General features: G+C 38.8%; 1 protein-coding gene across 4 annotated transcripts in view; it reads right to left on the reverse strand.

Moving 5' to 3' along the window:
* The window catches only part of csmd3b (CUB and Sushi multiple domains 3b), a 684,074-nt gene that overhangs the window by 421,813 nt on the left and 238,829 nt on the right, over positions 1-23,432 (reverse strand). For all 4 annotated transcript variants that reach the window (XM_057827420.1, XM_057827419.1, XM_057827418.1 and 1 more), the window contains exon 4: positions 1,785-1,982. In XM_057827420.1, the coding sequence (XP_057683403.1) occupies positions 1,785-1,982 (198 nt within the window). The remainder of the gene's footprint in view (positions 1-1,784; positions 1,983-23,432) is intronic.

Here is a 23,432-nt window from a genome sequence, read left to right on the forward strand (position 1 = left end):
TGCTCCCGATTCAATTCCAATCATTCCCGATAATTTTTCCCGCTCATATATTTTGGCAATGCATTGAGAAAAAAATGAATAAAACTCGGACGAATATATACATTCAACATACAGTACATAAGTACTGTATTTGTTTATGATGACAATAAATCCTCAAGATGGCATTTACATTAACATTCATTCTGTGAGAGGGATCCACGGATAGAAAGACTTGTAATTCTTAAAGGACAGATGTGACTTTGTATATCGTGACTAAATATTGCCATCTAGTGTATTTGTTGAGCTTTCAGTAAATGATACTGTAGCCATTTAACTGTTCTGCCCAAATGCATGATGGGAAGTGCAACCATGACTGTGCAAAGTGGCGCCAATTGATATATCTTCTCTGCGTTGGGAAATAATACAGGGCAGGGGTGGGCAAACTATTCCACAAAGGGCCGCAGTGGGTGCGGGTTTTTGTTGCAACCCATTAAGAGGACACTTTTTCACCAATCTGCTGTTTTACAACTGCAATCAGTTGATTGCAGTCAGGTGCTTCTCATTTCTGCTGTAACCACATTGGTTAAACTATCTGTGCTGGGTCAGTTGGAACAAAGACCAGGACCCACTGCAGCCCTCGAGGACCGGTTTGCCCACCCCTGATATAGGGTGTTAAGAAAAAGATAAACTACTACCTTTCTTCCCCACATTGCTTCCCACGATATTTCTAATTGTTAAGAGAGGTATTGTAAGGCTTTAGCCAATTAAAAAAAAGGCTCTAAAGGCTGCCAAAATTCACTCGACTCAATTTATGCTGCCTTTTAGTTCCATATACAGGTAAAACGGCGCCATTATAGATTGAACGCGACATTGCGTGAGTGGGTCGTGCATCACATGCGTTGATTGCGTTAAATACTTTCACGTGATTAAATTAAATAAAAACTAATTACCGCCGTTAACGCGATAAATTTGATAACCCTACTTTAAGCCAAAACTAAAGGCTCTGGATGAGTGTTAGACATTTTGTCTGTAACGTTAGTACAATTAGAAAACGATTTAATTCAAATATATATATATATATTTAAAAAAGGCATGTCCGATATTTTTTTGCCGATTCCGGTACTTTGAAAATGACGTTGGATCCGATTGGATTTGGAGCAATTTGCAATTTGCTCCAAGTCCAACTGTTCCCCTGACCTGCACACGCTTGAAGGGCCCCATGTTGCTTGTTGCCTGGGGCCCCCGGGGACCCTTGCTACGCCTCTGCTCCCAAGACATGTTGTTAGCTCATCATCGTCACGTCATTGCCATGAAAAATTGTTGACGAAATATTTTTGTTATAGTCATCGTTGACGAAAACGACACTGTTGTACACTTTATATATTTGTACAGGTTAGAGGTCGAGATTGGGGAATCACTATGTCTGGGGTCATAGGTCGCCGTTTGGGATTTAAATTAAGGTTTAGAAAATTAAAGGGATTATGGTTTGGGTTTTGATGTGAGGGTTAGGGGTTGATTCATGTATTGTTTAATTTCCCGATTGCCACAACTGAGGACAATCTCGTAAAAAAAAAAAAAAAAAAAAAAAGGGATGTATTGCCAAACAAACTGGACATGTGGTTTGTGTGTGTACTTCCCAAAACATTGGCAAAATGGGTGGATGAGGTAACAAGAATCCAAAATCCCTTCATCCGCACACACTCAAGGACACACACTCACATGCATGTGGCAGGCATTTCTACTATAATTCATGCATTCAATAAAACCGCAGGAGCGCATACACAAGCATGCTGGGTGGCTTGTACCTCGACAGACGGGCGCGGGGAAGTCCCACACGGCCGTGTTCCCGGCATTGAGCACGCAGGTAAGCGTGGCGTGCCCGTCCAGTACGTAGCCGGACACGCAGCTATAGCGCACGCTTTCCCCCACGGCGAAGCGTCCGCCGCTGCTTAGCACTGCTTTGGGGGGGACGCCGGGGTTCCCGCAGGATGTACTGTGAAGCTCTGCGGGGAGAGATGGAGAGAGAGGGACTCAGTTTAAGTGGGTAAAGCATCTCTGCAGCTGCAGATTTATGATCGTATACGAGCACAATGTATCCCACTGGAAAGCTTATAGATTTCAATTAGCAAGTGGTTTATGACTGAAGAGGAACTCAGAAGAGAGCAGAACTGGCGTAAGATGTTACAAATTAACAGGCGGTGCATTGGCTTTCGCGTGCATAGGAGTACGCTTATAATTTCTCAAAAAATGCTGAATTCCAGCAATTTTAATCTGGACTACATTAGCAATTTTAATCTAGACTACAATAGCAATTAGACTCCATCCAACATGTATGCGATGAGAGTGAGAACAAGCTTAAAGAAATGAAACTTAACAGGTTCAAATCTACACCGTAATTGGTAAAAACTGAACAATCTGGAGACATTTCTGGCCTATGTTTACACTTAATGCTATTATAAACCAAGTACATTCTGGTGCTATGCAGTAAGATTATAATGGTAAGTAGCAATTTCATTTTTGATTGTTATGATGAGCGCCATCCACAAAGCCCTGTGGGAAGTGATACTTTCACAGCCTGCCAACAGAAGACAAGAACCGTGAAGATGAGCAGATGTTTGCCTCCATGTGCCACCGTCGTGTACCACGGTTTCTGCCAGCACAGACCACCGCGTCCTGCGAGAGCATTTGTGTGCTCTGCGGTCGGAACGGCCCGATGCCAGGAGATGTTATTGAAGTTTTTACATTCAGTCGCCGAGGAAAGCGCAAGCGCTGGGACGGAACTGACTTCTTCTCCCCCCTTGACAAGTATTTCAGCTCTGTCAAGGTGCAAGACATGTTGAAAGCAAATGGTCTCCTGAGAAAAGGCACCATTATAAAAAGCAGACTCCCTCAACGAAAGTCAAAGATGTCAGATGTCATCAAGATGGGAAAATGAGAAGGGAATGAAAAGGGGTGAAAAGTAGGTCCAAATGGTTGTCAGATACACAACTTAAGGTTGCAGTGGCGGCTGAATTTAAAAATGTTATATCAAACTATGACATTGTGCTCCGGGCACACGTAATGATGAAAAATACAGCGTTTATAAACAGTTCTAGTATATTACTGCCGTTAGGTGACATGTTAGTATTCCCGAAACCATCACTATTTCGGGAAAGCTAAAGTTTGTACATGCATTGGAATGTAACTGTACTTAAGTATATTTTTATGTATCTTTACTTTAGTTGAGTACAAATATGAAGTGGTAGATTTTTTTACTCCACTACTTTTCAAATTGTCGCCTGCATTACACGTAGGCATGTGCTGGTTACCGGTTTCAAGATATACCGTGGTATGAAAACGTCAAGGTTTCAAAACCGCAAAAAATTTCTGTAATACCGCTCCTACAGTAAATAGCTATTTTTATGTCGCAAAAATGCAGGGCTCACCGTCCCCCTTCAAGTTGTTGCTCAGTGTCAGTGATTCAGCTGTGCTGCGCGTTTGCTGGAGGAGATGAAACACCTGAACTTTTCCCCCCAACCAAGAAAACAAAGTAGCTGGTATGGGAATACTTCGAGAAAAGGAAAGTTACAGACAGTCGCCGCTTAGGTGGGCCAACCGACATGTAAAACATCTCTGAGAAGGGTGGCTACCAGAAAAGAATTTCTCCAATATTATTTCGTATTTATACAAAATTAAAGGTTAGTAAACGTGTCATGAACATTTTGCACAAGCTACGAGCTCTAACTCCAGCGTGTGTAGTGTGTCCGGCTTGTTAACGAGGCAGACAACATGGCTAATTATTATGCCAATTTTATTGAGAATATTTCATTTATTTATTATTATTTTTTTTTAATTTAACTGAACATTACACTTATATTCCAATTTGCTAATATGTTTTTTTTTAAAAAAAATAAAAATCTTGTTCAATGGAAAAGTGTGTTTTTTTTGTAACCCAGAAATCTCAAAATAAAACATTTTAGAGCTGTAATTGCAATACCGTGACACTGTGAAACCGTGATATTTTTGCTCAAGGTTATCATACCGTCAGAATCTGATACCGGCACATGCCTAAACACAAGTTTTTTTTTCTCACTCTGGATTGATAGATTCGTTTTCATCATTCATTCCTCCGGCGCAATCGATAAGCCCCGTGAACCAATACCGTAACTGAGCACTAGAGGCAGCAACATCAGTACATGCAAGATTAGGCAGGTGAACAAGATATTGACCAATAAATCGCTGCTCAGCCTCCAACGCGTACAGACGCACTCTGAAGCACTCTCTGATGTATGTTCCATGCCTGAATGTGCGTCTTTAGTAGTATGGGGGATGGGAAACTGATAAGCATATGCTTTATCTCGTCCGCCTTTGTGGTCTTCTTCGGTTCCTTAATCACATTTTCTAATTGAAATGATTGTCAATGATACCAATGATGATGAGAAATTCCATAAAACAATAAAAACCAACAAAGAGCAGCGCGGCATCAGATGAGTGCTGCACACTCTTGTACAGTAAGTGGGATATGCACCTGATAGTCGCTTGCAATCCTCCATTAAGCTACAGTCTGGAGTTTCTGTCAGCTTGTTAAGCTTCCGTTTACAGTACAGTCAATTTTATTGCCCATTTTTTCCGTTTTGCACAGTTTTGAATAAAATTGAGCAGTATATAAATTTTCTGGTTCTTCCTATGAATATTGGCTAAGATATTATACATATACAGTTAGGGTTGTTCCGATCATGTTTTTTTGCTCCTGATCCGATCCCGATCGTTTTAGTTTGAGTATCTGCCGATCCCGATATTTCCCGATCTGATTGCTTTTTTTTTTTTTTTTGCTCCCGATTCAATTCCAATCATTCCCGATAATTTTTCCCGATCATATGCATTTTGGCAATGCATTAAGAAAAAAATAAATAAAACTCGGACGAATGGATATATACATTCAACATACAGTACACAAGTACTGTATTTGTTTATTATGACAATAAATCCTCAAGATAGCATTTACATTATTAACATTCTTTCTGTGAGAGGGATCCACGGATAGAAAGACTTGTGATTCTTAAAGGATAATGTGACTTTGTATGTTGTGACTAAATATTGCCATCTAGTGGATTTTTATGAGCTTTCAGTAAATGATACTGCAGCCATTTAACTTCTGCCCAAATGCATGATGTGACGTGCAACCATGACTGTGCGTAATGGTACCAATTGATATATCTTCTCAGCGTTGGGAAATGTAATAGGGTGTTAAGAAAAAAATCAACTACTACCTTTCTTCGCCCATTGCTTCCCATGATATTTCTAATCTTTGAGAGAGGGATTGTAAGGCTTTAGCCAATCAAAAAAAAAGGCTTCTAAGGCTGCCAAAATTCTCTCTACTCATTTTAAGTGAGTGTAAGACAATTTGTCTGTAACGTTAAATACAATTAGAAAACAAACAAACAAACAAAAAAAAAAAAAATATATATATATATATATTAAAAAAGGCATGTTCGATATTTTTTTGCCGATTCCGATACTTTGAAAATGACGTGATCAATCGGGACATTTTAATGTGCAGTATATATATATATATATATATATACACACATTTTTGCATCAGGAGAATTTTTTTTTTTTTTTTTTTTACTTGTAATTTTTAAAGCAAATACTTTTGTACTTTTACTTAACCCCTTCAGACCGAAGCATGCTGTTGAAGGACATGGCGTGTTCGCGTATCTAAACCAATAAATACACTGAATTTAGTTGCTATTGCCACTTTTAGGAGATGATTGGATGAAACTTTACCCATCCAAATCAAAATGATGTTTGGCACGCCCTCCTTGCTAATTTTGGCTCTTTGAAAATGGCCGACCAAACGCAACTTCAAAAAGGATAACGTAAAGTGCTCATTTGTCATTTAAAAAAAATACATTAACATTAAAAATAACCAATAAAAGCATGAAATATCCCCAACCAAAAAATTGCACTTTGTTCTGGTGTTTGAGTAGGAGTAAAATTCAGCGCAGATTTTTTTTTTTTTTTTGCCCAGCAGAAAAAATGCGTGTCTGATGAGGGGTTAATTTATTTTTTAGATACTTGTACTTTTACTTAAGTAAAAAAAAAAAAAACAGGAGACACACTGAATTTTTATGTTATGTTGCACAATACCACTACTTCTCAAATAGTGGGGCGGGCCCCCCCAGAGGGGGCGCAGAGCGATGCTGGGGGTGGCGCAAGTGACCTTGGGGAACATACTTTTGTGCCGTACTAGAATAAAGTGTAATTGCACATCCACTAAGTGGGTAGAAGTGGCGCTCTAATTTTCAGCATGTGCGCAGTATTTTTGAACCAAACAAGAGCATAGAGCAAAGAGCACTGGAGATATGAAAACCTAAGACCTAGAAATATGATGAAGCATATGTAGCATTTGGCTTATGGCTTTGACAGTACAGTGGGAGACGATAAAAGACCAGTCTGTTTACTTTGTCTTAAAATGTTTGCAGCGGACAGCAAGAATTCTTTTTTTATTTTTATTTTTTTTCAGCAAAAACGTGCAGAATATTGTCAACAATCGTCCCGCTTTGTCAGTATACATCAGTAAACCAGCTAACACTGTCAGAATCACATAAGGAGGCATACTAAGTTGCTCAATGCAAAATAACCCAACACCACAGCAAAGGAGCTGATACTTTCTGCAGCAAAAATAAAAACCCTCTCTCTGTCCAATGACACTGTCGTTTTTGTTGTATTTTTTTTTTCAGTCTAATAGTTTGACATATTGTCCTTTTGAGTTAATGTTGCTAATCGATTTGAATTTAAGATTATTTATTGATTTTATTTTTCAGTGTCAAATGGTCAAAAATGTAACTTGAGTCTATTTTTACACTATGGATGTGTTATTTTTATTTATTTATTATTTTTTTTTTTTACATTTTTCTACTTTAATATTAAAAGGACACAATTTTATGCAGAGGTGTGCTTATTATAATTAGCATTTTATAGACATTATACTACAGTAAATTTATTGGCGGCAGAGAGTTGGGGGGGTGCAGAACGTTTACATCTTCCTGGGGGGGGCGTAACAGAAAATAACTGAGAAGCAATGCACTATACAAATACTCCAATGCACAGTTTTACATTTCCCACCACAAAAAAAAAACATATATATCCAAATCAGATGTAAATAGTCAGCAGCACCGCCCCGAGTTTGAGGTTAATGACGTTTCTCCCTCAAGATGCATTTAAAGTTTCATATGCCGTTGACAGATGTGTACTGTATACACACTTACTGTATTTGTGCATCAGAGAGAAAGCAGTAGGAGGGAAAGGGAGGGATGATGCTACGAGCCATAAAGCAGGAGGCTGATGGGAGAATGGGGACCAGCTCTGCTCTTACACTTTCAGCGTGATTGATACAATGATGAAAGTGTGCAGACAGATAGGATTTAGGGAGGAAGGGCGGTGGGGGGATGATTGAGGCAGCAACTTGGAGGGAGACAGATGGGTTTTGTTGGGGAAAGAAAAGAGGATGCTTGGTGATTTTTTGAAACTCTTTTGGGGGCAGCTGAGTGGTTAAGCGTATGGCTTGTACTTATCACCCAGGCACTCGCAGCCATCGGCATCATCTTGATGCAAATATGTTGCGGCAAGCAAGACTAGTATGGCCAATCCTGGCTTGAAGCCTTAACTCAATATGGAGGAGTGGCACTTCTTGTTTTGCAGTACAGATAGTCCCTGGGTTATGACGTACTCGACTTACGTGATTCGGCTTTTTTTTTTTTTTTTTTTTTTTTTAACTCGCATAAACAGTATCTTATTGTACATCACAGCACTTATGTTTTACATTTCTTTATGTAAATGACGTGTTATGTCCTCAGTTAACATTAAGTTGTTCAGTTTGACAGACAGCAAATGGGGCAATTGGGCTTTTTGAAGCTTTTGACTTCCTTCACTTTTGTCAAAACGACACACATTTTAAAAATAAAAGACTTGACACAAAACAAATGGTGATCAAATGTCCATCTAGTCTGATCAATATGCAAATTTGGTAGCTTAGCCTAATTTGCCTAACAAAAGCCCGCTAGGTTAAATGGTACGAAGGCTAAAATATTTACAATTCTCATAGCAAATCGCTCACACATAACATCACAAACTGTAGTTCTAAACTTAATGTCAAATGCACACACAAACGTGTATTAGCTGAAACAACTTACAGCCTTATGTGGCCAAACCAGTCCCACCAGTCCTTTATCAATGTTAGACGAGTGAGCTCCTCAGTCAAACAAGGCGACGGTCCCAGACCCAATGCTGCCACCAGAGGGCAGTGTATCCTCTATCAATAAACAAAACACAATAGAAAAGTTTCCGAGGTACTTCTGCTTTACTTCCTTATGTCTGCCAGCAACTTCCGTTTTAGAATTTCTCCATTCAAAACAACAGTGGAGCTGGAGTAACATTATTCATCAAAATCCCTTAAAAAAGACAATTTAAAAATACCGCATCCATCTGCCATCATCGTGACGGGAGGGCAACATGTTCATGAAGGCAGATGTGGAACCAAGCTTGTGCCACAACAAAGACCGGGTGTTTATGTTGCCGCTGTGTTCTGGAAGGTATCCCTGCATTTTCATGTGTCCGGTGCTCAAAAAATACTCAAGCTAAAATCTTGCGCATGAAACGACTTCTTGCCTTCGATATTGTTATTACAATGATGATTGCAATTATGATGACCTTTAATATTATTTACTACAACTTGGTATCTGCTGCTAGCCTGTTGCTGATCAGTACGTGTAAATGCCCCAATTATGTCAAAGCATAATTTTTTTTGTCGCTTTTGGTTCGTTTTAGGGCTGTCAAATTTATCGCTTTAACGGGCGGTAATTAATTTAATTAATCGTGTTAAAATATTTGACACAATTAACGCATGCACGGAATGAGCCATTCATGCGCTGCCTCAAACAGTTTACAATGACGACGTTTTAGCAGATTGACAGTAAAAAGGCAGAAAAATACAAGTGGACACAGGTGTTCATTGGACTGCGCCTTTTATTGGCTTAACCTTTGGCAGCCACCACTAACAGTCATGGTTGCCCAACTTCCCATAATGCATTGGGCGGAGCAAGAAACGATCTTTTTCTTAACACGCTGAATTGAACACAACGCAGAACATATTGTATACCATTTGCAGCCATTACTGACAGTCATGGTTGCCCAACTTCCAATCATGCATTTGGCGGAACAGCCAAGTCGCTACAGTATCATTTAGAGAAAGCACAACAAAAATACTATTGTGTGTGCTTGTGTTACTATGCGTTACTACGTTGGTTGAATGACGCAGGAAAAGTCAGAGACACGGACTCACGAAGACAAGAGAGCAGAGCAGGAGCGTTGCAAACGCAATGCTAGGTGGCTCCAATAATACCAGACTGTAGCCGATAGCCTACAAACTACGCCCACATGATGCTACGTTAGATATCTAGATGTGTCTACTAGAACTAGACACCGGCATTAGTAAACAGCAGCCATCTTAAAACAGACTTCTCAGGAAGGCGAACCTGAGTAACTTATTATCTAAAATACTCCTAAATCGGCATAATCTTGACTTGAATCTATCTTTAAATGATGAAACAGTTTTAAAACTTTCACATGTCGAAAGTAGAAGGAAGCCAACTAATGCAATAACGGGAGCAATTTTAATAACTTTAATGGTTGATTCACAACATTAAATGATTTCTAAACATTGCAAAGGTTACTATGTTTTTTGGGGGGGTGGGATTAAAAAAAAAAAACATGAAAGGTAACACTAGTTACTTTGCCATGTAACTACTTTTACATTCACGTAACTGAGTTACTAACTCTTACTTTATGAGAGAAGTAATTTGTAATTGTAATTAACTCCTTTTTAAAGATTAACAACACTGCTCAAATCAACACTTACTGTACATTGATGGACATTTATTGAGACTACGTGCGTTCTACTCGGGGGCGGCCGAGAGGCTGGGGCTGGAGACGGTGGCCCGCCTCGCGGCGGACCGTCAGCTCAATCACGAGATCCAACAACAAGCTTTTTAAATGCAGCAACTTTAAGATACGCTATTGGAGCGCTATTGGATGCCCATCTGGATGCCGCCGAAGGGCTGCATAATGTCGGGTGAAAGTTCGGCGAGGCTTTCAAGCCATTCTGGAGCTCTGCTGTCTGATATCACATTCTCGTATGATATTTTCCCAATATTTTTATAAATTGTGATTTATTGACCTGTTTTGCAGATGCACCAATCGTTTTAGATAAAACAAGAAATGGAATCATGTTGTCCAAATGTTTTCTTGCGATAATATATTAATGTCTGTAATCTGAAATATCAGTAATAAAACAGAATGACATACTATTTTTGTTTATACGTACAATACCGACCTTGTAGTTTTTCCTTGTAACAACAAAATCCGTGTCAGTCATTCTGTATTCGGCAAATGTAATATAATTCGTAATTTTCCCTCATTTTGGTCACTCAAGTGGCCGGCTTATCAATCTATACCTCACATCAACACAGGCTGACAAGGTTGTTATAATTTTGTCCACGAATGATCAACAAAGTGATAAGAACAATCATCCAATCCCATCTACGTCATGCTCAATCGATTTTAGGAGATTCCGTGAGTTCCTCTGCTTTAATTGTGCAGTTTTCATTTTGTCAACTCATTGCTTACTTCAATCGTAATTCATGTTGTTTTTTCTGAACCGGAAGTTCGAGGCAGACATTGTACAAGATGGCCTCGACCATATTTTGCTCAGGAAACTTGTTTATACTTTGGACTTTTGGGTAGTTATTTTGAGATTTAGGGGTAATTAAAGGGTTAGTTCCAACTTACGTGGCTTACGTAGGAACGCAACGCATTCGTAACTCAAGGACTACCTGTATTATATTCTATTGTCTAGTTTATTAAACTGACTTGCCATATCATCTGTAGTTTTAATTTCAATGCCTCTCAATAATTAACAATTGTTCTAAAGCACTCTAACGAGGGGTGTGCTATAATGAATATGTTTTGTTCAATATTATAAATGTACGTACATGTCAATGGTTAATAATTATCTAGCAGATGTTTAATTACACAGTAATAGATGTTAGTGTAGACACCCTCCAGACGTGGGGCCGGTAGGCGGCGGCGATTGATCGTCATCACGTGAATTAACGACTTCTAGATCGCTCATTTAGCGCTGAGATGCCTCGCAATTGTTGCCAAGGAGACGCTTATCACTCGCCCGAGACGTCCATTCTCCTTTCCGGAAAAAAGCTTCCTTGATATGAATAGTATCCATTACTTCACTAATGAGGGCCGCCGCGCTTCTAACTTTTTTGGAAAGAAGAAAACGAGAATGTAATCGACTTAATGGCGGGATAAATTTGCCTCCAAACGAGTCTCGGTTGGAGAAAAACTGCTAAGAAAAAAAGAAAATGAACATACTTTTATATACAGTAATTAGTTCACATCCAGCTTCTTTTTGGAGTTTTTTCACTGAATGCCTTCACAGTGGATCCTTCGCCAATCCCCTTATCTCAACAGACACACATGCAGGGTCATCCATCATTGTGGGTTGCGACCTGTTGGCCTATTGATTTTACGTTGGTTGTCAGGATGCTTGTGGCGGTTTGTCGTCCAATCACAGACACATTTAATAGCGCTCACACGGCCGCATTCTTTTCATCTTTTTTTAATTACATACCCTGATTGCAACTGTGTGCTCACTGTATCGCAGATTTTTTAACAATTTTTAGTGTTTTTTTTTAATTTTTATATATATAATATATAGTATATAGCAGAGGTCACGGAACCGCGAACCTCGGTCCGGTTCCGGACCACCAAGCCATCTGGAACGGATCTCAAGCTGTCCGGACTAATAAACGTTGCAACAACAAAAATCATTTTTTTCTGCGGGTTTGCACAACGGAAGTGGGCAACAAACAAAAACCTTAGCGGTGACACGCGTGAGCCAGCCGATGGGAGTGAAGCATTTGAAGTTATTTTCAGATCAGCATGCCTCACACTCACTATCCAGACTCCGGGGAGTGACAGTCAAAAACTGAGCCGAATGAAGTTGGAGGAAGAGGCGAAAAGGTACGGCAAATGGCGTGCTCAAAACAGAGTGTTTAAGGAGGAGTAGACCAACTTATTTTTGTTCATTTTACCTGACGGCAGCACAAGACTGCTATGCCTCATGTGTTCAGAGACGGAGCTCTGCCAAAATCTGCTACATCGGCGAAACGTCCTACATTAGTCGAATTTGACACCCAAAGTACTACCGTGCGCGCTAAACTTGTTTTGTTTGGATGCATACAGGCAGAACGTACTAAAAAATGCCTTAAGAAAATACTTAAATGCAGTCATACCAAATAAGGACAGTTTAAATACGCTATGTGACTAATGTGGTCAACTGCTTCAAAGCTAACACAAAAAACCACAATGGTTAAAAGTATGAGAGGGTAATACATGCAAAAAGTATATTTGAGGCCTATGAACTCTGCCATCCGTTCTCAAAAAATAGCGGAATTAAGGGCTCAATATGATCGCTTCATTATTTATTACTAATTAATTATTATTAAATGTTATTTATTACTTACTATAAATGTATTTTTTTTATATTTTATTTACATTTTTGAATGTTGTAATTATCAGCATGGCCACGTAAAGATCTGTTTGTATTTTGGGGAGAAAAAGAAGCATTAAAAATATTTCCGGACCCAAGATTGTTGTAATTTTTAAATTTCGGACCCAGAGGATTTTTTATTCATGACCCCTGGTATATAGTATATATACAGTATATATAATATACTGTATAGGCAAGTTTCAATTTAGTGTTAGGCGATTTCAGTGCAGTACCATGATATGCTCCAACATTGTGTCACCTCTACTCAGGGGCGGACTGGGACTAAAAAGCAGCCCTGGACTTTGACTCAGCCCAGCCCACAAGAATCGCTGTACGAAGGGAAACACAGACCCTCTAGGGAGATCCAGGGGCATGCCCCCCCGGGAGAATTTATTTTTTACATTTTACTGTAAAATGCATCAATTTCATGCACTTTGAGAGAAAAATGAACAAAATGTGTCTAGACTGTGACTGTCTGACTTGGGGCGCTCAAAGTACTGCAAGGCTGAACTGGAGTTGGATTCGTCTTCTGCCCTAGCTCTATGATCAACCTGAATGAACAAATGAAAGAATTGATTTTTTAAAGCAAGTTCTAGTTATCCAATTGATTATAATAACACCTATCCCCTGTGTCTATAAAATGACTTCATTGTTTATGCCATAATTAATCTTGCCACACAAATAATAAATTTCAATGAAAATACAATAAACATTTCAAGACAAATCCTGTATACATAACTTTCATTGGAAAGTATTAACCAGAAAACAAAATGATATATAAATGATTAAGAATATAAATCATATCAATTTAACTACCCAAACTTTAAAGTAAAACCATTCATTTTATTCATATGTTGTTATATTTCTTCTGAATTAATATTGCTGCTGCGGGTGCATACATTGTTTTACAGCTAAAATATTTTTTTCTTAGGAGAGGGATAGTAGGACTAGCATACTGTAACTTGACACGATTGCAAACGGGGACATGGACTAGCTGGCACTAGCCCTTTAATTGCCATTTATTTCATTTAAACTGTAGCTACCTGGTGGATAACAATTGCCAATATACCGTATTGGCCCGAAAATAAGACGGCCCTGATTATAAGACGACCCCCTCTTTTTCATGACTCAAGTTTGAAAAAAGACTTTTTGACCACCAATTTAATTTTTATATATTCATGATATTCCCATTCATATTCCATAATAATCATATTATTTAAAAAAAAACTAGTATAGTATATACTGTAAATACATAGTTAATAGAGTAACAATTATTAATTATTACCCATATTCCATTCCTATTCATATCCAATTCCTAATTCAAATCTTAATGTCTGTACTAGGGCTGTCAAATTACATCTTAAAAATTAATTAATAGTAATTAATCACAATTCAAACCATCAATAAAATATGCCATATTTTTCTATAAATTATTGTTGGAATGGAAAGATAAGACAAGATGGATATATACATTCAACATACGGTACATAAGTACTGTATTTGTTTATTATAACAATAAATCAACAAAATGGCATTAACATTATTAACACTGTTAAAGCGATCCATGGATAGAAAGACTTGCAGTTCTTAAAAGATAAATGTTAGTACAAGTTATAGAAATTTTATATTAAAACCCCTCTTAATGTTTTCGTTTTAATAAAATTTGTAAAATTTTCAATCAAAAAACTCGTAGCCCGCCATTGTTGATGTCAATAATTACACAATGCTCATGGGTGCTGAAGCCCATAAAATCAGTCGCACCCAAGCGCCAGCAGAGGGCGACAAACCACCAAAAAACAAGTAACAAGTGGACATTGCACTTCGCTGTCATTTTAATCTGTCAGAGCGGGGCATGTGTGTTAATTGCGTCAAATATTTTAACGTGATTAATTAAAAAAAAAAATTAACGCCCGTTAACGCAATAATTTTTACAGCCCTAGTTTGAACATTTAAATATGTAAACTAAAGTGCAATCACATTCGTAAATGAATGGCTTCTGGTTTTTGAAATGTAAATAAATCAATTTATTGTGATAAAACAACAAAATTGCAATGCAATTGCATGGGGAGTCAAATTCAGCATTCACTTCAATGATAATTTGGCGCCATCTAGCGTCGTGAATGGGTATAACGTCTAGACCCTAAATTTAAGGCGACCTACACTTTTTCAGTCTTATTTCAATGCAAAAAACACCGTCTTATATTCGGGCCAATACGGTACCTAACAAGTAACCCTGTTCATTCCATCTCAGCCCGGTGGCAACTAGAAAGTCCGCCAAAGCTCTTGTTGCTCTATCCTTTCCCTTCGTGGGCCACAACAAGTCTTTAAGAGTCACAGTGCCTTGTGGCACTGGCTCACTTCTTCGTTCTCCTCCTAGCAGATTGACGGTTAACAGCCAGGCGCATTGCTGCCACCTGTCGGATTGGATGCGAACTGTAGATAATCATAGAGGATGGGGGGGATAAAAACAGTGATGTATGTGTGGCGGCCACCGGCCGTCCAGAGCACCGGCCGTTCTGTGATCCTCCAGAAGCTACAGATTACCAGTCCGCCCCTGCCTCTACTTCAAGAAACGAAAAGTAATAGATGAAATAAAAATGGTTGAATCAGATGAAAACTAGGGCATACAAAAACTGAGATTTTGCTGTATTAGTTGGGGACCCCCTACCTCTTCTTCCTGTTAATTATGCTGCATATCTTAGAGCAGATGTCAGTAGGAGCAAAACAGTTCATCATAAATTAGGGTGGTACGATTTGGGCCAAAACAATTATCTTGATTATCACAGCAATTTTCGGACTATAAGACGATAAGCTGCTCTGTTCCGTCATTTTGAATCATGCGGCTTATAGTCTAGTGCGGCTTATTTGTTGATTGATTATGGTTAATAGGTAACGCTTTATTTGACAGCAGCAAATTATGTCACTAACTCCATTACCCCTAGAATGCCCAGCAGAGGTCCATTTTGACAAGGGTACACCAAAGGACCCAAAAGTACAGTTGTTCAGTTCTAACAAATTCTTATATTTCAATTAATAAGGTTAATTAAAAGGAAGATAATGAAAAATCACAGCAACAGCTGGACACCAATCAACAGAGGAAATTCCACAAAAAACAAAAGGTATTGGTTCAGAAACATCAATCGTTGTCAAAAAAGGGCTTACACAAGGATGTGGCGTAGGACGTGGCAGGATAGCAGACAAACTGACACCGGGCAAGGTTAGACGCAGACTATTCATACAGAGGGTCATAGGTGGAAACGATCAGCCTGATTGGCAAGAGCAGGAAGTAAAGTTAACTCAAGAAGGCACGCCCCTACCAAAATAAAAGGATCTGAACATTAACAAGACTTCCGAGATGTGACACATTTGGCCTTTTCCAATACAAATGTCCATACCCCAGAATTCCCTGGGACTTCTATTAATGTCCAGCTCAGATCTTTTACATGGCAGAGTCGTGTCATAATTATGTCTAATGGCGCCACTGTCAAATAAAGTGTTCCCAAATACCATAAATAGCAATTAATTAAACAACTGGAAGAGTAACTGAAGAAATAATTTGCACAAACATGAAATATGATTGTTATTTGCAACTGCAGCGCTGCAATGCAAGCTAGGAGGCATGTTGGACAACAACAGTGTTGACCGTAGGTGGCAGCAGAGCTTGACTGTCTCCCCCAAGGGAGCAGTGGCCAAATGAAGCTTCTTGAATCAATGAAGCTTTGCAGCCAATTGGTTCAAAGCTTCGTGGTGGTTCATTAGGTCTTATGACAGCCTTATAATGCCGCTGTCAAATGAAGAGTTACCCGTTATTTTATTTTTTTATTTTTTATTTTTGGTGTAAATATCCTATAATGCAGTAAGAAAAGTCTTATTTATGAACAAATGCCATTTTTGTGTCAAATTTGGTGGGTTGGGGCTTACGGCCAGGCGAGCCTAAAAGTCCGAAAATTACAGTAATTATAATGCATCCCGGTAACAACATGCTCTCCATTGAGCGTTAGCTTGCTCAAAAACTGAATTTCCCTGACGTTATAAATGACTTTGCTGTCAAAATATCTAGGCGCATCACCGTTTGAGGGCTTGATAACCCCAAGGATATGGAGGGGGCAGGCACAGGATGTTTTGTTATTCTGTTTTGTTGCTTAGCAGGCAGGCATAGCACTCTCAGTTATATTGTATTGTAACCTACATTAGACAATCGATGGAAATTGTTTGTTTATAATGTGTCACATCACAGTACAGTCTGTTACATTTAGAACTGTCTATCTCAAATTAACTAATTTTAAAATTTACACTGTCATTGCTTGCAAAGCGTTAAAGTACTACGTACAGTGGAGCAAATAAGTATTTAGTCAACCACTAATTGGGCAAGTTCTCCCACTTGAAAATATTAGCGAGACCTGTAACTGTCAACATGGGTAAACCTCAACCATGAGAGACAGAATGTGGAAAAAAAAAACAGAACCACACCGTTTGATCTTTAAAGAATTTATTTGCAAATCATGGTGGAAAATAAGTATTTGGTCAATACCAAAAGTTCATCTCAATACCTTGTTATCTACCCTTTGTTGGCAATAATCGAGGCCAAACATTTTCTGTAACTCTTCACAAGCTTTTGATACACTATTGCTGGTATTTTGACCCATTCCTCCATGCAGATTTCCTCTAGAGCAGTGATGTTTTGGGGCTGTCGTTGGGCAACATGGACTTTCAACTCCCTCCACAGATTTTCTATGGGGTTGAGATCTGGAGACTGGCTAGGCCACTCCAGGACCTTGAAATGCTTCTTACGAAGCCACTCCTTTGTTGCCCTGGCTGTGTGTTTGGGATCATTGTCATGCTGAAAGACCCAGCCACGTCTCATCTTCAATGCTCTTGCTGATGGAAGGAGATTTTCACTCAAAATCTCTCGATACATGGCCCCATTCATTCTTTCCTGTACACAGATCAGTCGTCCTGGTCCCTATGCAGAAAAACAGCCCCAAAGCATGATGTTTCCACCCCCATGCTTCACAGTGGGTATGGTGTTTTTCGGATGCAATTCATTATTCTTTCTCCTCCAAACACGAGAACCTGTGTTTCTACCAAAAAGTTCTATTTTGGATTCATCTGACCATAACACATTCTCGCAGTCCTCTTCTGTATTATCCAAATGCTCATTTTGACACCACAGGGTGAGATCTTGCATGGAGCCCCAGATCGAGATTATCAGTGATCTTGTATGTCTTCCATTTTCTAATAATTGCTCCCACATTTGATTTCTTTACACCAAGCGTTTTACCTATTGCAGATTCAGTCTTCCCAGCCTGGTGCAGGTCTACAATTTTGTCTCTGGTGTCCTTCGACAGCTCTTTTGTCTTGGCCATAGTGGAGTTTGGAGTATGACTGACTGAGCTTGTGGACAGGTGTCTTTTATACTGATAATGAGTTAAAACAGGTGCCTTTAATACAGGTAACGAGTGGAGCCTCGTTAAACCTCGTTAGAAGAAGTTAGACCTCTTTGACAGCCAGAAATCTTGCTTGTTTGTAGGTGACGAAGTACTTATTTTCCACTTGAATTTGGAAATAAATACTTTAAAAATCAGCCCTATTGTATACTGTTAAAAAAATGACTGCTTTAAAAACCACGTGGAAAAAAATGCTGCATTAATGTACAATGTGGAATTAACACTATCTTTGATCTATCCGCTTGATTTTGTGAACATTTCACAGCTCCATCACAACACTTTATTCGTCCGCCAGACTCTTTGGCGCTGGTTTACTGCCGCGCGCCCTCAATTATTTATCCTCACCTTTTCTTCCTCCCTAATTACTCGCTCCGTCTTTCCATCTCGCCTCTCTCTTCCTCACCCCTCGTCTCCCCCGCACCCCTCTGGTCCGCCATAACCATCATTCCGGTCTCAGTCGCTTCATTACAAGCTGCTGCTTTTATGGCCCATCTGTAGGGCGATCTGCATTCGTCACACGCACATAGATGCGGAGTGGCCTGGCTACACTTGGCTAACCCCCACCAAACAAACTCGGGCAAGCGTTTACCTGTACTTTTACTTCTCCCTGGGTAAGCAATTACAGTTATGAGGAAAAAAATAATAAAGGAACGGTGGAAGAAAACTAAGAATGGTGCTCAATGCCTTTCCAAGATTTTAGCGTGATGGATGACACGAGGAAGAAGAGCAGGGGATTCAATGACTTGAGAAGTTTTCCTCCTCTGTCAGCACCAACTTGGATTAAAGATGAGTCGACTTTTTTTCCCCCTCAACTGAGCAGATATGCAAAGAAAAGCGCAAAGAACGCATGAAAGATCCATTTAACACGTGTGACGGATGAATCCGGCAGAAAATCCATTCGGAAGCATTTTCCGTAAAATCTATCAGATTTGGAGGAACGTTCAAATGAGGGGTGTTCATCTCCTCACCTGTTCTTTGACTCAATCTTCTTACAGGAATAAATGTTTTTCGGTGTGTTACATACATAACCTGCTGAAGATCACTCTTATTTTAATGTAATTTTTCAATTTGTAGTCCTTCAGTTAAATCATTTTATTGGATTTAAAACCTCTTTTGCATGCAAAGGGACATTTTACTGGATTTAGAGCTATTCTGAAGCAGTGAAACTCAATTTTCAGGCTTGTAGGCTGTAAAAACACCTAAAAAAATAGTGAGATAAAAATCAGCACTACAGTGAGCGCCAAAGATGAAGGTTCATATTTGTAGCCAAGTTGTGAAAAAACAGTGAATCCGAACACCTTTGAACTCTGTATTTCTTTAAAAAGTTGGCCATATTTGTACCTAACTCCTGTTTTTCTGGGGCTGTCAAAGGTTTAAGGCGCAAGCAAAAAAAAAGAAAAATTCCTCAGTGAACTGGAATATATTCACAACTCACTCACACATTTCCACTCCAGAGGCATACCCCTCCTGTCCCCCCCAAGTGCCTTCACTGCCTTCTCATCCCTCCATGCTACAAGTTCAAAGCACTCCTTCTCACTTTCAAAGGCTTTCACGAGCACCTGGCCCTTCGCGACCTCTCAGACCCTCTCCGTCACTCCAAATGTGCGAATACATTATCGTAACATTTATATGAAATAATTATAACATTCAGATATCCTGTTGATGTAACCAAAATTTGCCTCTATGGTTGTGTGATAAACACGTTTTGACCTCTAATCATGTACAGTGGGGCAAATAAGTATTTAGTCAACCACTAATTGTGCAAGTTCTCCCACTTGAAAATACAGTATTACAGAGGCCTGTAATTGTCAACCATGAGAGACAGAATGTGGAAAAAAAACCCCGGAAAATTACATTGTTTGATTTTTAAATAATTTATTTGCAAATCATGGTGGAAAATAAGTATTTGGTCAATACCAAAACTTCATCTCAATACTTTGTTATGTACCCTTTGTTGGCAATAACGGAGGCCAAACGTTTTTTGTAACTCTTCACAAGCTTTTCACACACACTGTTGCTGGTATTTTGGCCCATTCCTCCATGCAGATCTTCTCTAGAGCAGTGATGTTTTGGGGCTGTCGTTGGGCAACACGGACTTTCAACTCCCTCGGCAGATTTTCTATGGGGTTGAGACCTGGAGACTGGCTAGGCCACTCCAGGACCTTGAAATGCTTCTTACAAAGCCACTCCTTTGTTGCCCTGGCTGTGTGATTGGGATCATTGTCATGCTGAAAGACCCAGCCACATCTCATCTTCAATGCCCTTGCTGATGGAAGGAGATTTTCACTCAAAATCTTTCGATACATGGCCCCATTCATTCTTTCCTTTACACAGATCTGTCGTCCTGGTCCCTTTGCAGGAAAACAGCCCCAAAGCATGATGTTTCCACCCCCATGCTTCACAGTGGGTGTGGTACAATTCAGTATTATTCTTCCTCCAAACAAGAGAACCTGTGTTTCTATCAAAAAGTTCTATGTTGGTTTTATCTGACACATTCTCCCAGTCCTCTTCTGGATCATCCAAATGCTCTCTAGCGAACCGCAGACGGGCCTGGACGTGTACTTTCTTCAGCAGGGGAAAACGTCTGGCAGTGCAGGATTTGAGTACCTGGTGGCGCATTGTGTTACTGATAGTAGCCTTTGTTACTGTGGTCCCATCTCTCTGTAGGTCATGCACTAGGTCCCCCCGTGTGGTTCTGGGATTTTTTCTCCCCGTTCTTGTTATCATTTTAACGCCACGAGGTGAGGAAGGAGTTGAAAGTCCGTGTTGCCCAATGACAGCCCCAAAACATCACTGCTCTAGAGGAATGGACCGAAATACCAGCAACAGTGTGTGAAAAGCTTGTGAAGAGTTATAGAAAACGTTTGGCCTCCGTTATTGCCAACAAAGGGTACATAACAAAGTATTGAGATGAACTTTTGGTATAGACCAAATACTTATTTTCCACCATTATTTGCAGATAAATTACTTAAAAATCAAACAATGTGATTTTCTGTTTTTTTTCCCCCACATTCTGTCTCTCATGGTTGAAGTTAACCCATGTTGACAATTACAGGCCTCTCTAATATTTTCAAGTGGGAGAACTTGGACAATTAGTGGTTGACTAAATACTTATTTGCCCCACTGTAGCTCATCCGTCTGATGTGTATATATAGTGAGTTTGTCACTAATAGAAGTTCAATCCATTTGAACATGGAGGGCTGAAAAGGGAGTTCAAATGGAATGATGTCTATTGGTGTAGATGGTAGCCAATCAATCGTAATTGAGCTTGATCATGTGTTCTTCAGGCATGAAAATGGGTCAGGGGTTAAAAAGGCGAGAAGGGTGTGGCGGAAATATGTTCCGGTAGGGCTGTCCCAAACGACTAATTTTCTCCCGATTAGTCAGCCGATTATTTTTACGATTAGTCGATTAATACTAACTTAGCGATGAAATTTTTGTTGACGCTTCTGACTTCACAAAAACACTTAGATTCTTTATTAAAGTACAAATAAACATGTAATTAATAATTAATCACACAAACAATGAGGTCAAATGTTGATAGCATTTACTACTGCAAAAGAATGGAATGTAAACAGATTCAGAACACTGACGTTGCCTTTCCAACATTATTCAAAACAATTCTTAAAAAAAAAAATCTAGAATTGTTATTGTACCGTACTACTATATATAATAGCTTTATAATAATTAAAATTAGAGATGTCCCGATCGAGTCCGATCACGTCATTTTCAAAGTATCAGAATCAGCAAAAAAATATCGGCCATGCCTTTTTTTAATATATATATATTTTTTAATTCAATCGTTTTCTAATTGTATTTAACGTTACAGACATACTATGTTACACTCATCCAGAGTCTTTAGTTTAGGCTTAAGGTAGGGTTATCAAATTTATCTCGATAACGGCGGTAATTAATTTTTTAAAAATGTATCACGTTAAAGTATTTAATGCAGTCAATACATGCGTTGCACGACCCACTCACGCATTGTCGTGCTCAATCTGTACAATCTGTCGCCGTGTAACCTATATAGAGAGATAAAAGGCAGCGTAAAATGAGTAGAGTGAATTTTGGCAGCCTTTGGAGCCTTATTTTAATTGGCTAAAGCCTTACAATCCCTTTCCCTACGATTAGAAATATCATGGGAAGCAATGTGGGGAAGCAAGGTAGCAATTGATCTTTATCTTAAGACCTTATATTATTTCCTAACGCAGAGAAGATATATCAATTGGTAGCACTACGAACAGTCATAGTTCCACTTCCCATCCCTACAGTATCATTTACTGAAAGCTCAACAAATACACTAGATGGCAATGTTTAGTCACAATATACAAAGTCACAAGTCTTTCTATCTGTGGATCCCTCTCACAGAAAGAATGTTAATAATGTAAATGCCATCTTGAGGATTTATTCTCATAATAAACAAAAACAGTACTTATGTACTGTATGTTGAATGTATATATTCGTCCGCGTTTTATTCATTTTTTTCTTAATGCATTGCCAAAATGTATATAATCAGGAAAAATTATTGGGAATGATTAGAATTAAATGATTGGAATTATGTAGTGAACCGAGGTTTATCCCTTTCTCCCCAATTTTGATTTTTATTTATGTGGTTTTAAAGCACCCTAAAGGAGCTTTCATTTTTTTGTTGAGTTTGGCTGTGCTTGTGGACAAAAGCAGTAAAGTATTACTGGGAGGAAGGCTGATTTTTGTTGTTGTTTTTCCCTGACTAAGAGCTTTTTTCAGTTATATTTGATTTATATATAGGTTATATTAATTTTTCAACAATATTGAGTGGTCTTAACACAAATGTGAATGTTTTTGCAAACCTGGGTAGTTGAAATTATCACCAAGATTGTATTCATTTTGTATTTAATTTGAGTTATGTTCAAATATTGTAATGCAAATTTGCTAATTAAATCCAGACATGTATTGTGGAGGTTTTCAAAATGTTTCTTTTGTTGTTTTTGAAAACAAAGATTCGTAAGTCCATACAATTATTTTGTATTGATCATTTAGCCTCTCAATTAATTAGGTTCATATTTGTGAGAAATGTAGCTCTGACCCCCGTTTACCCAATCTGTTTGGTCTTATTAATGTCCAGTCCTCAGAAAAAAAGTGTACGTGCAGGTTATGCTGTTATGTTGTCCCTACCAATGTTGAGACTAGGGCTGCAGCTATCGAATATTTTAGTAATCGAGTAATCGACTGAAAATTCTATCGATTAATCGAGTAATCGGATAAAACATTTTTTTTTTAGGTAAAGAGCAATTATAAATTTACATGAGAGAAAAAGACATTTAATCCAATATTGAACCATTTTCAGTCAATCAATGTCTTTATTTTCTACATTTTGTACATTGTTGAAAACAGCCAACAATTGCATCTCACATGTGACTAGA

This window comes from Corythoichthys intestinalis, chromosome 22 (assembly GCF_030265065.1).
Source record: "Corythoichthys intestinalis isolate RoL2023-P3 chromosome 22, ASM3026506v1, whole genome shotgun sequence".
NCBI lineage: Eukaryota > Metazoa > Chordata > Actinopteri > Syngnathiformes > Syngnathidae > Corythoichthys > Corythoichthys intestinalis.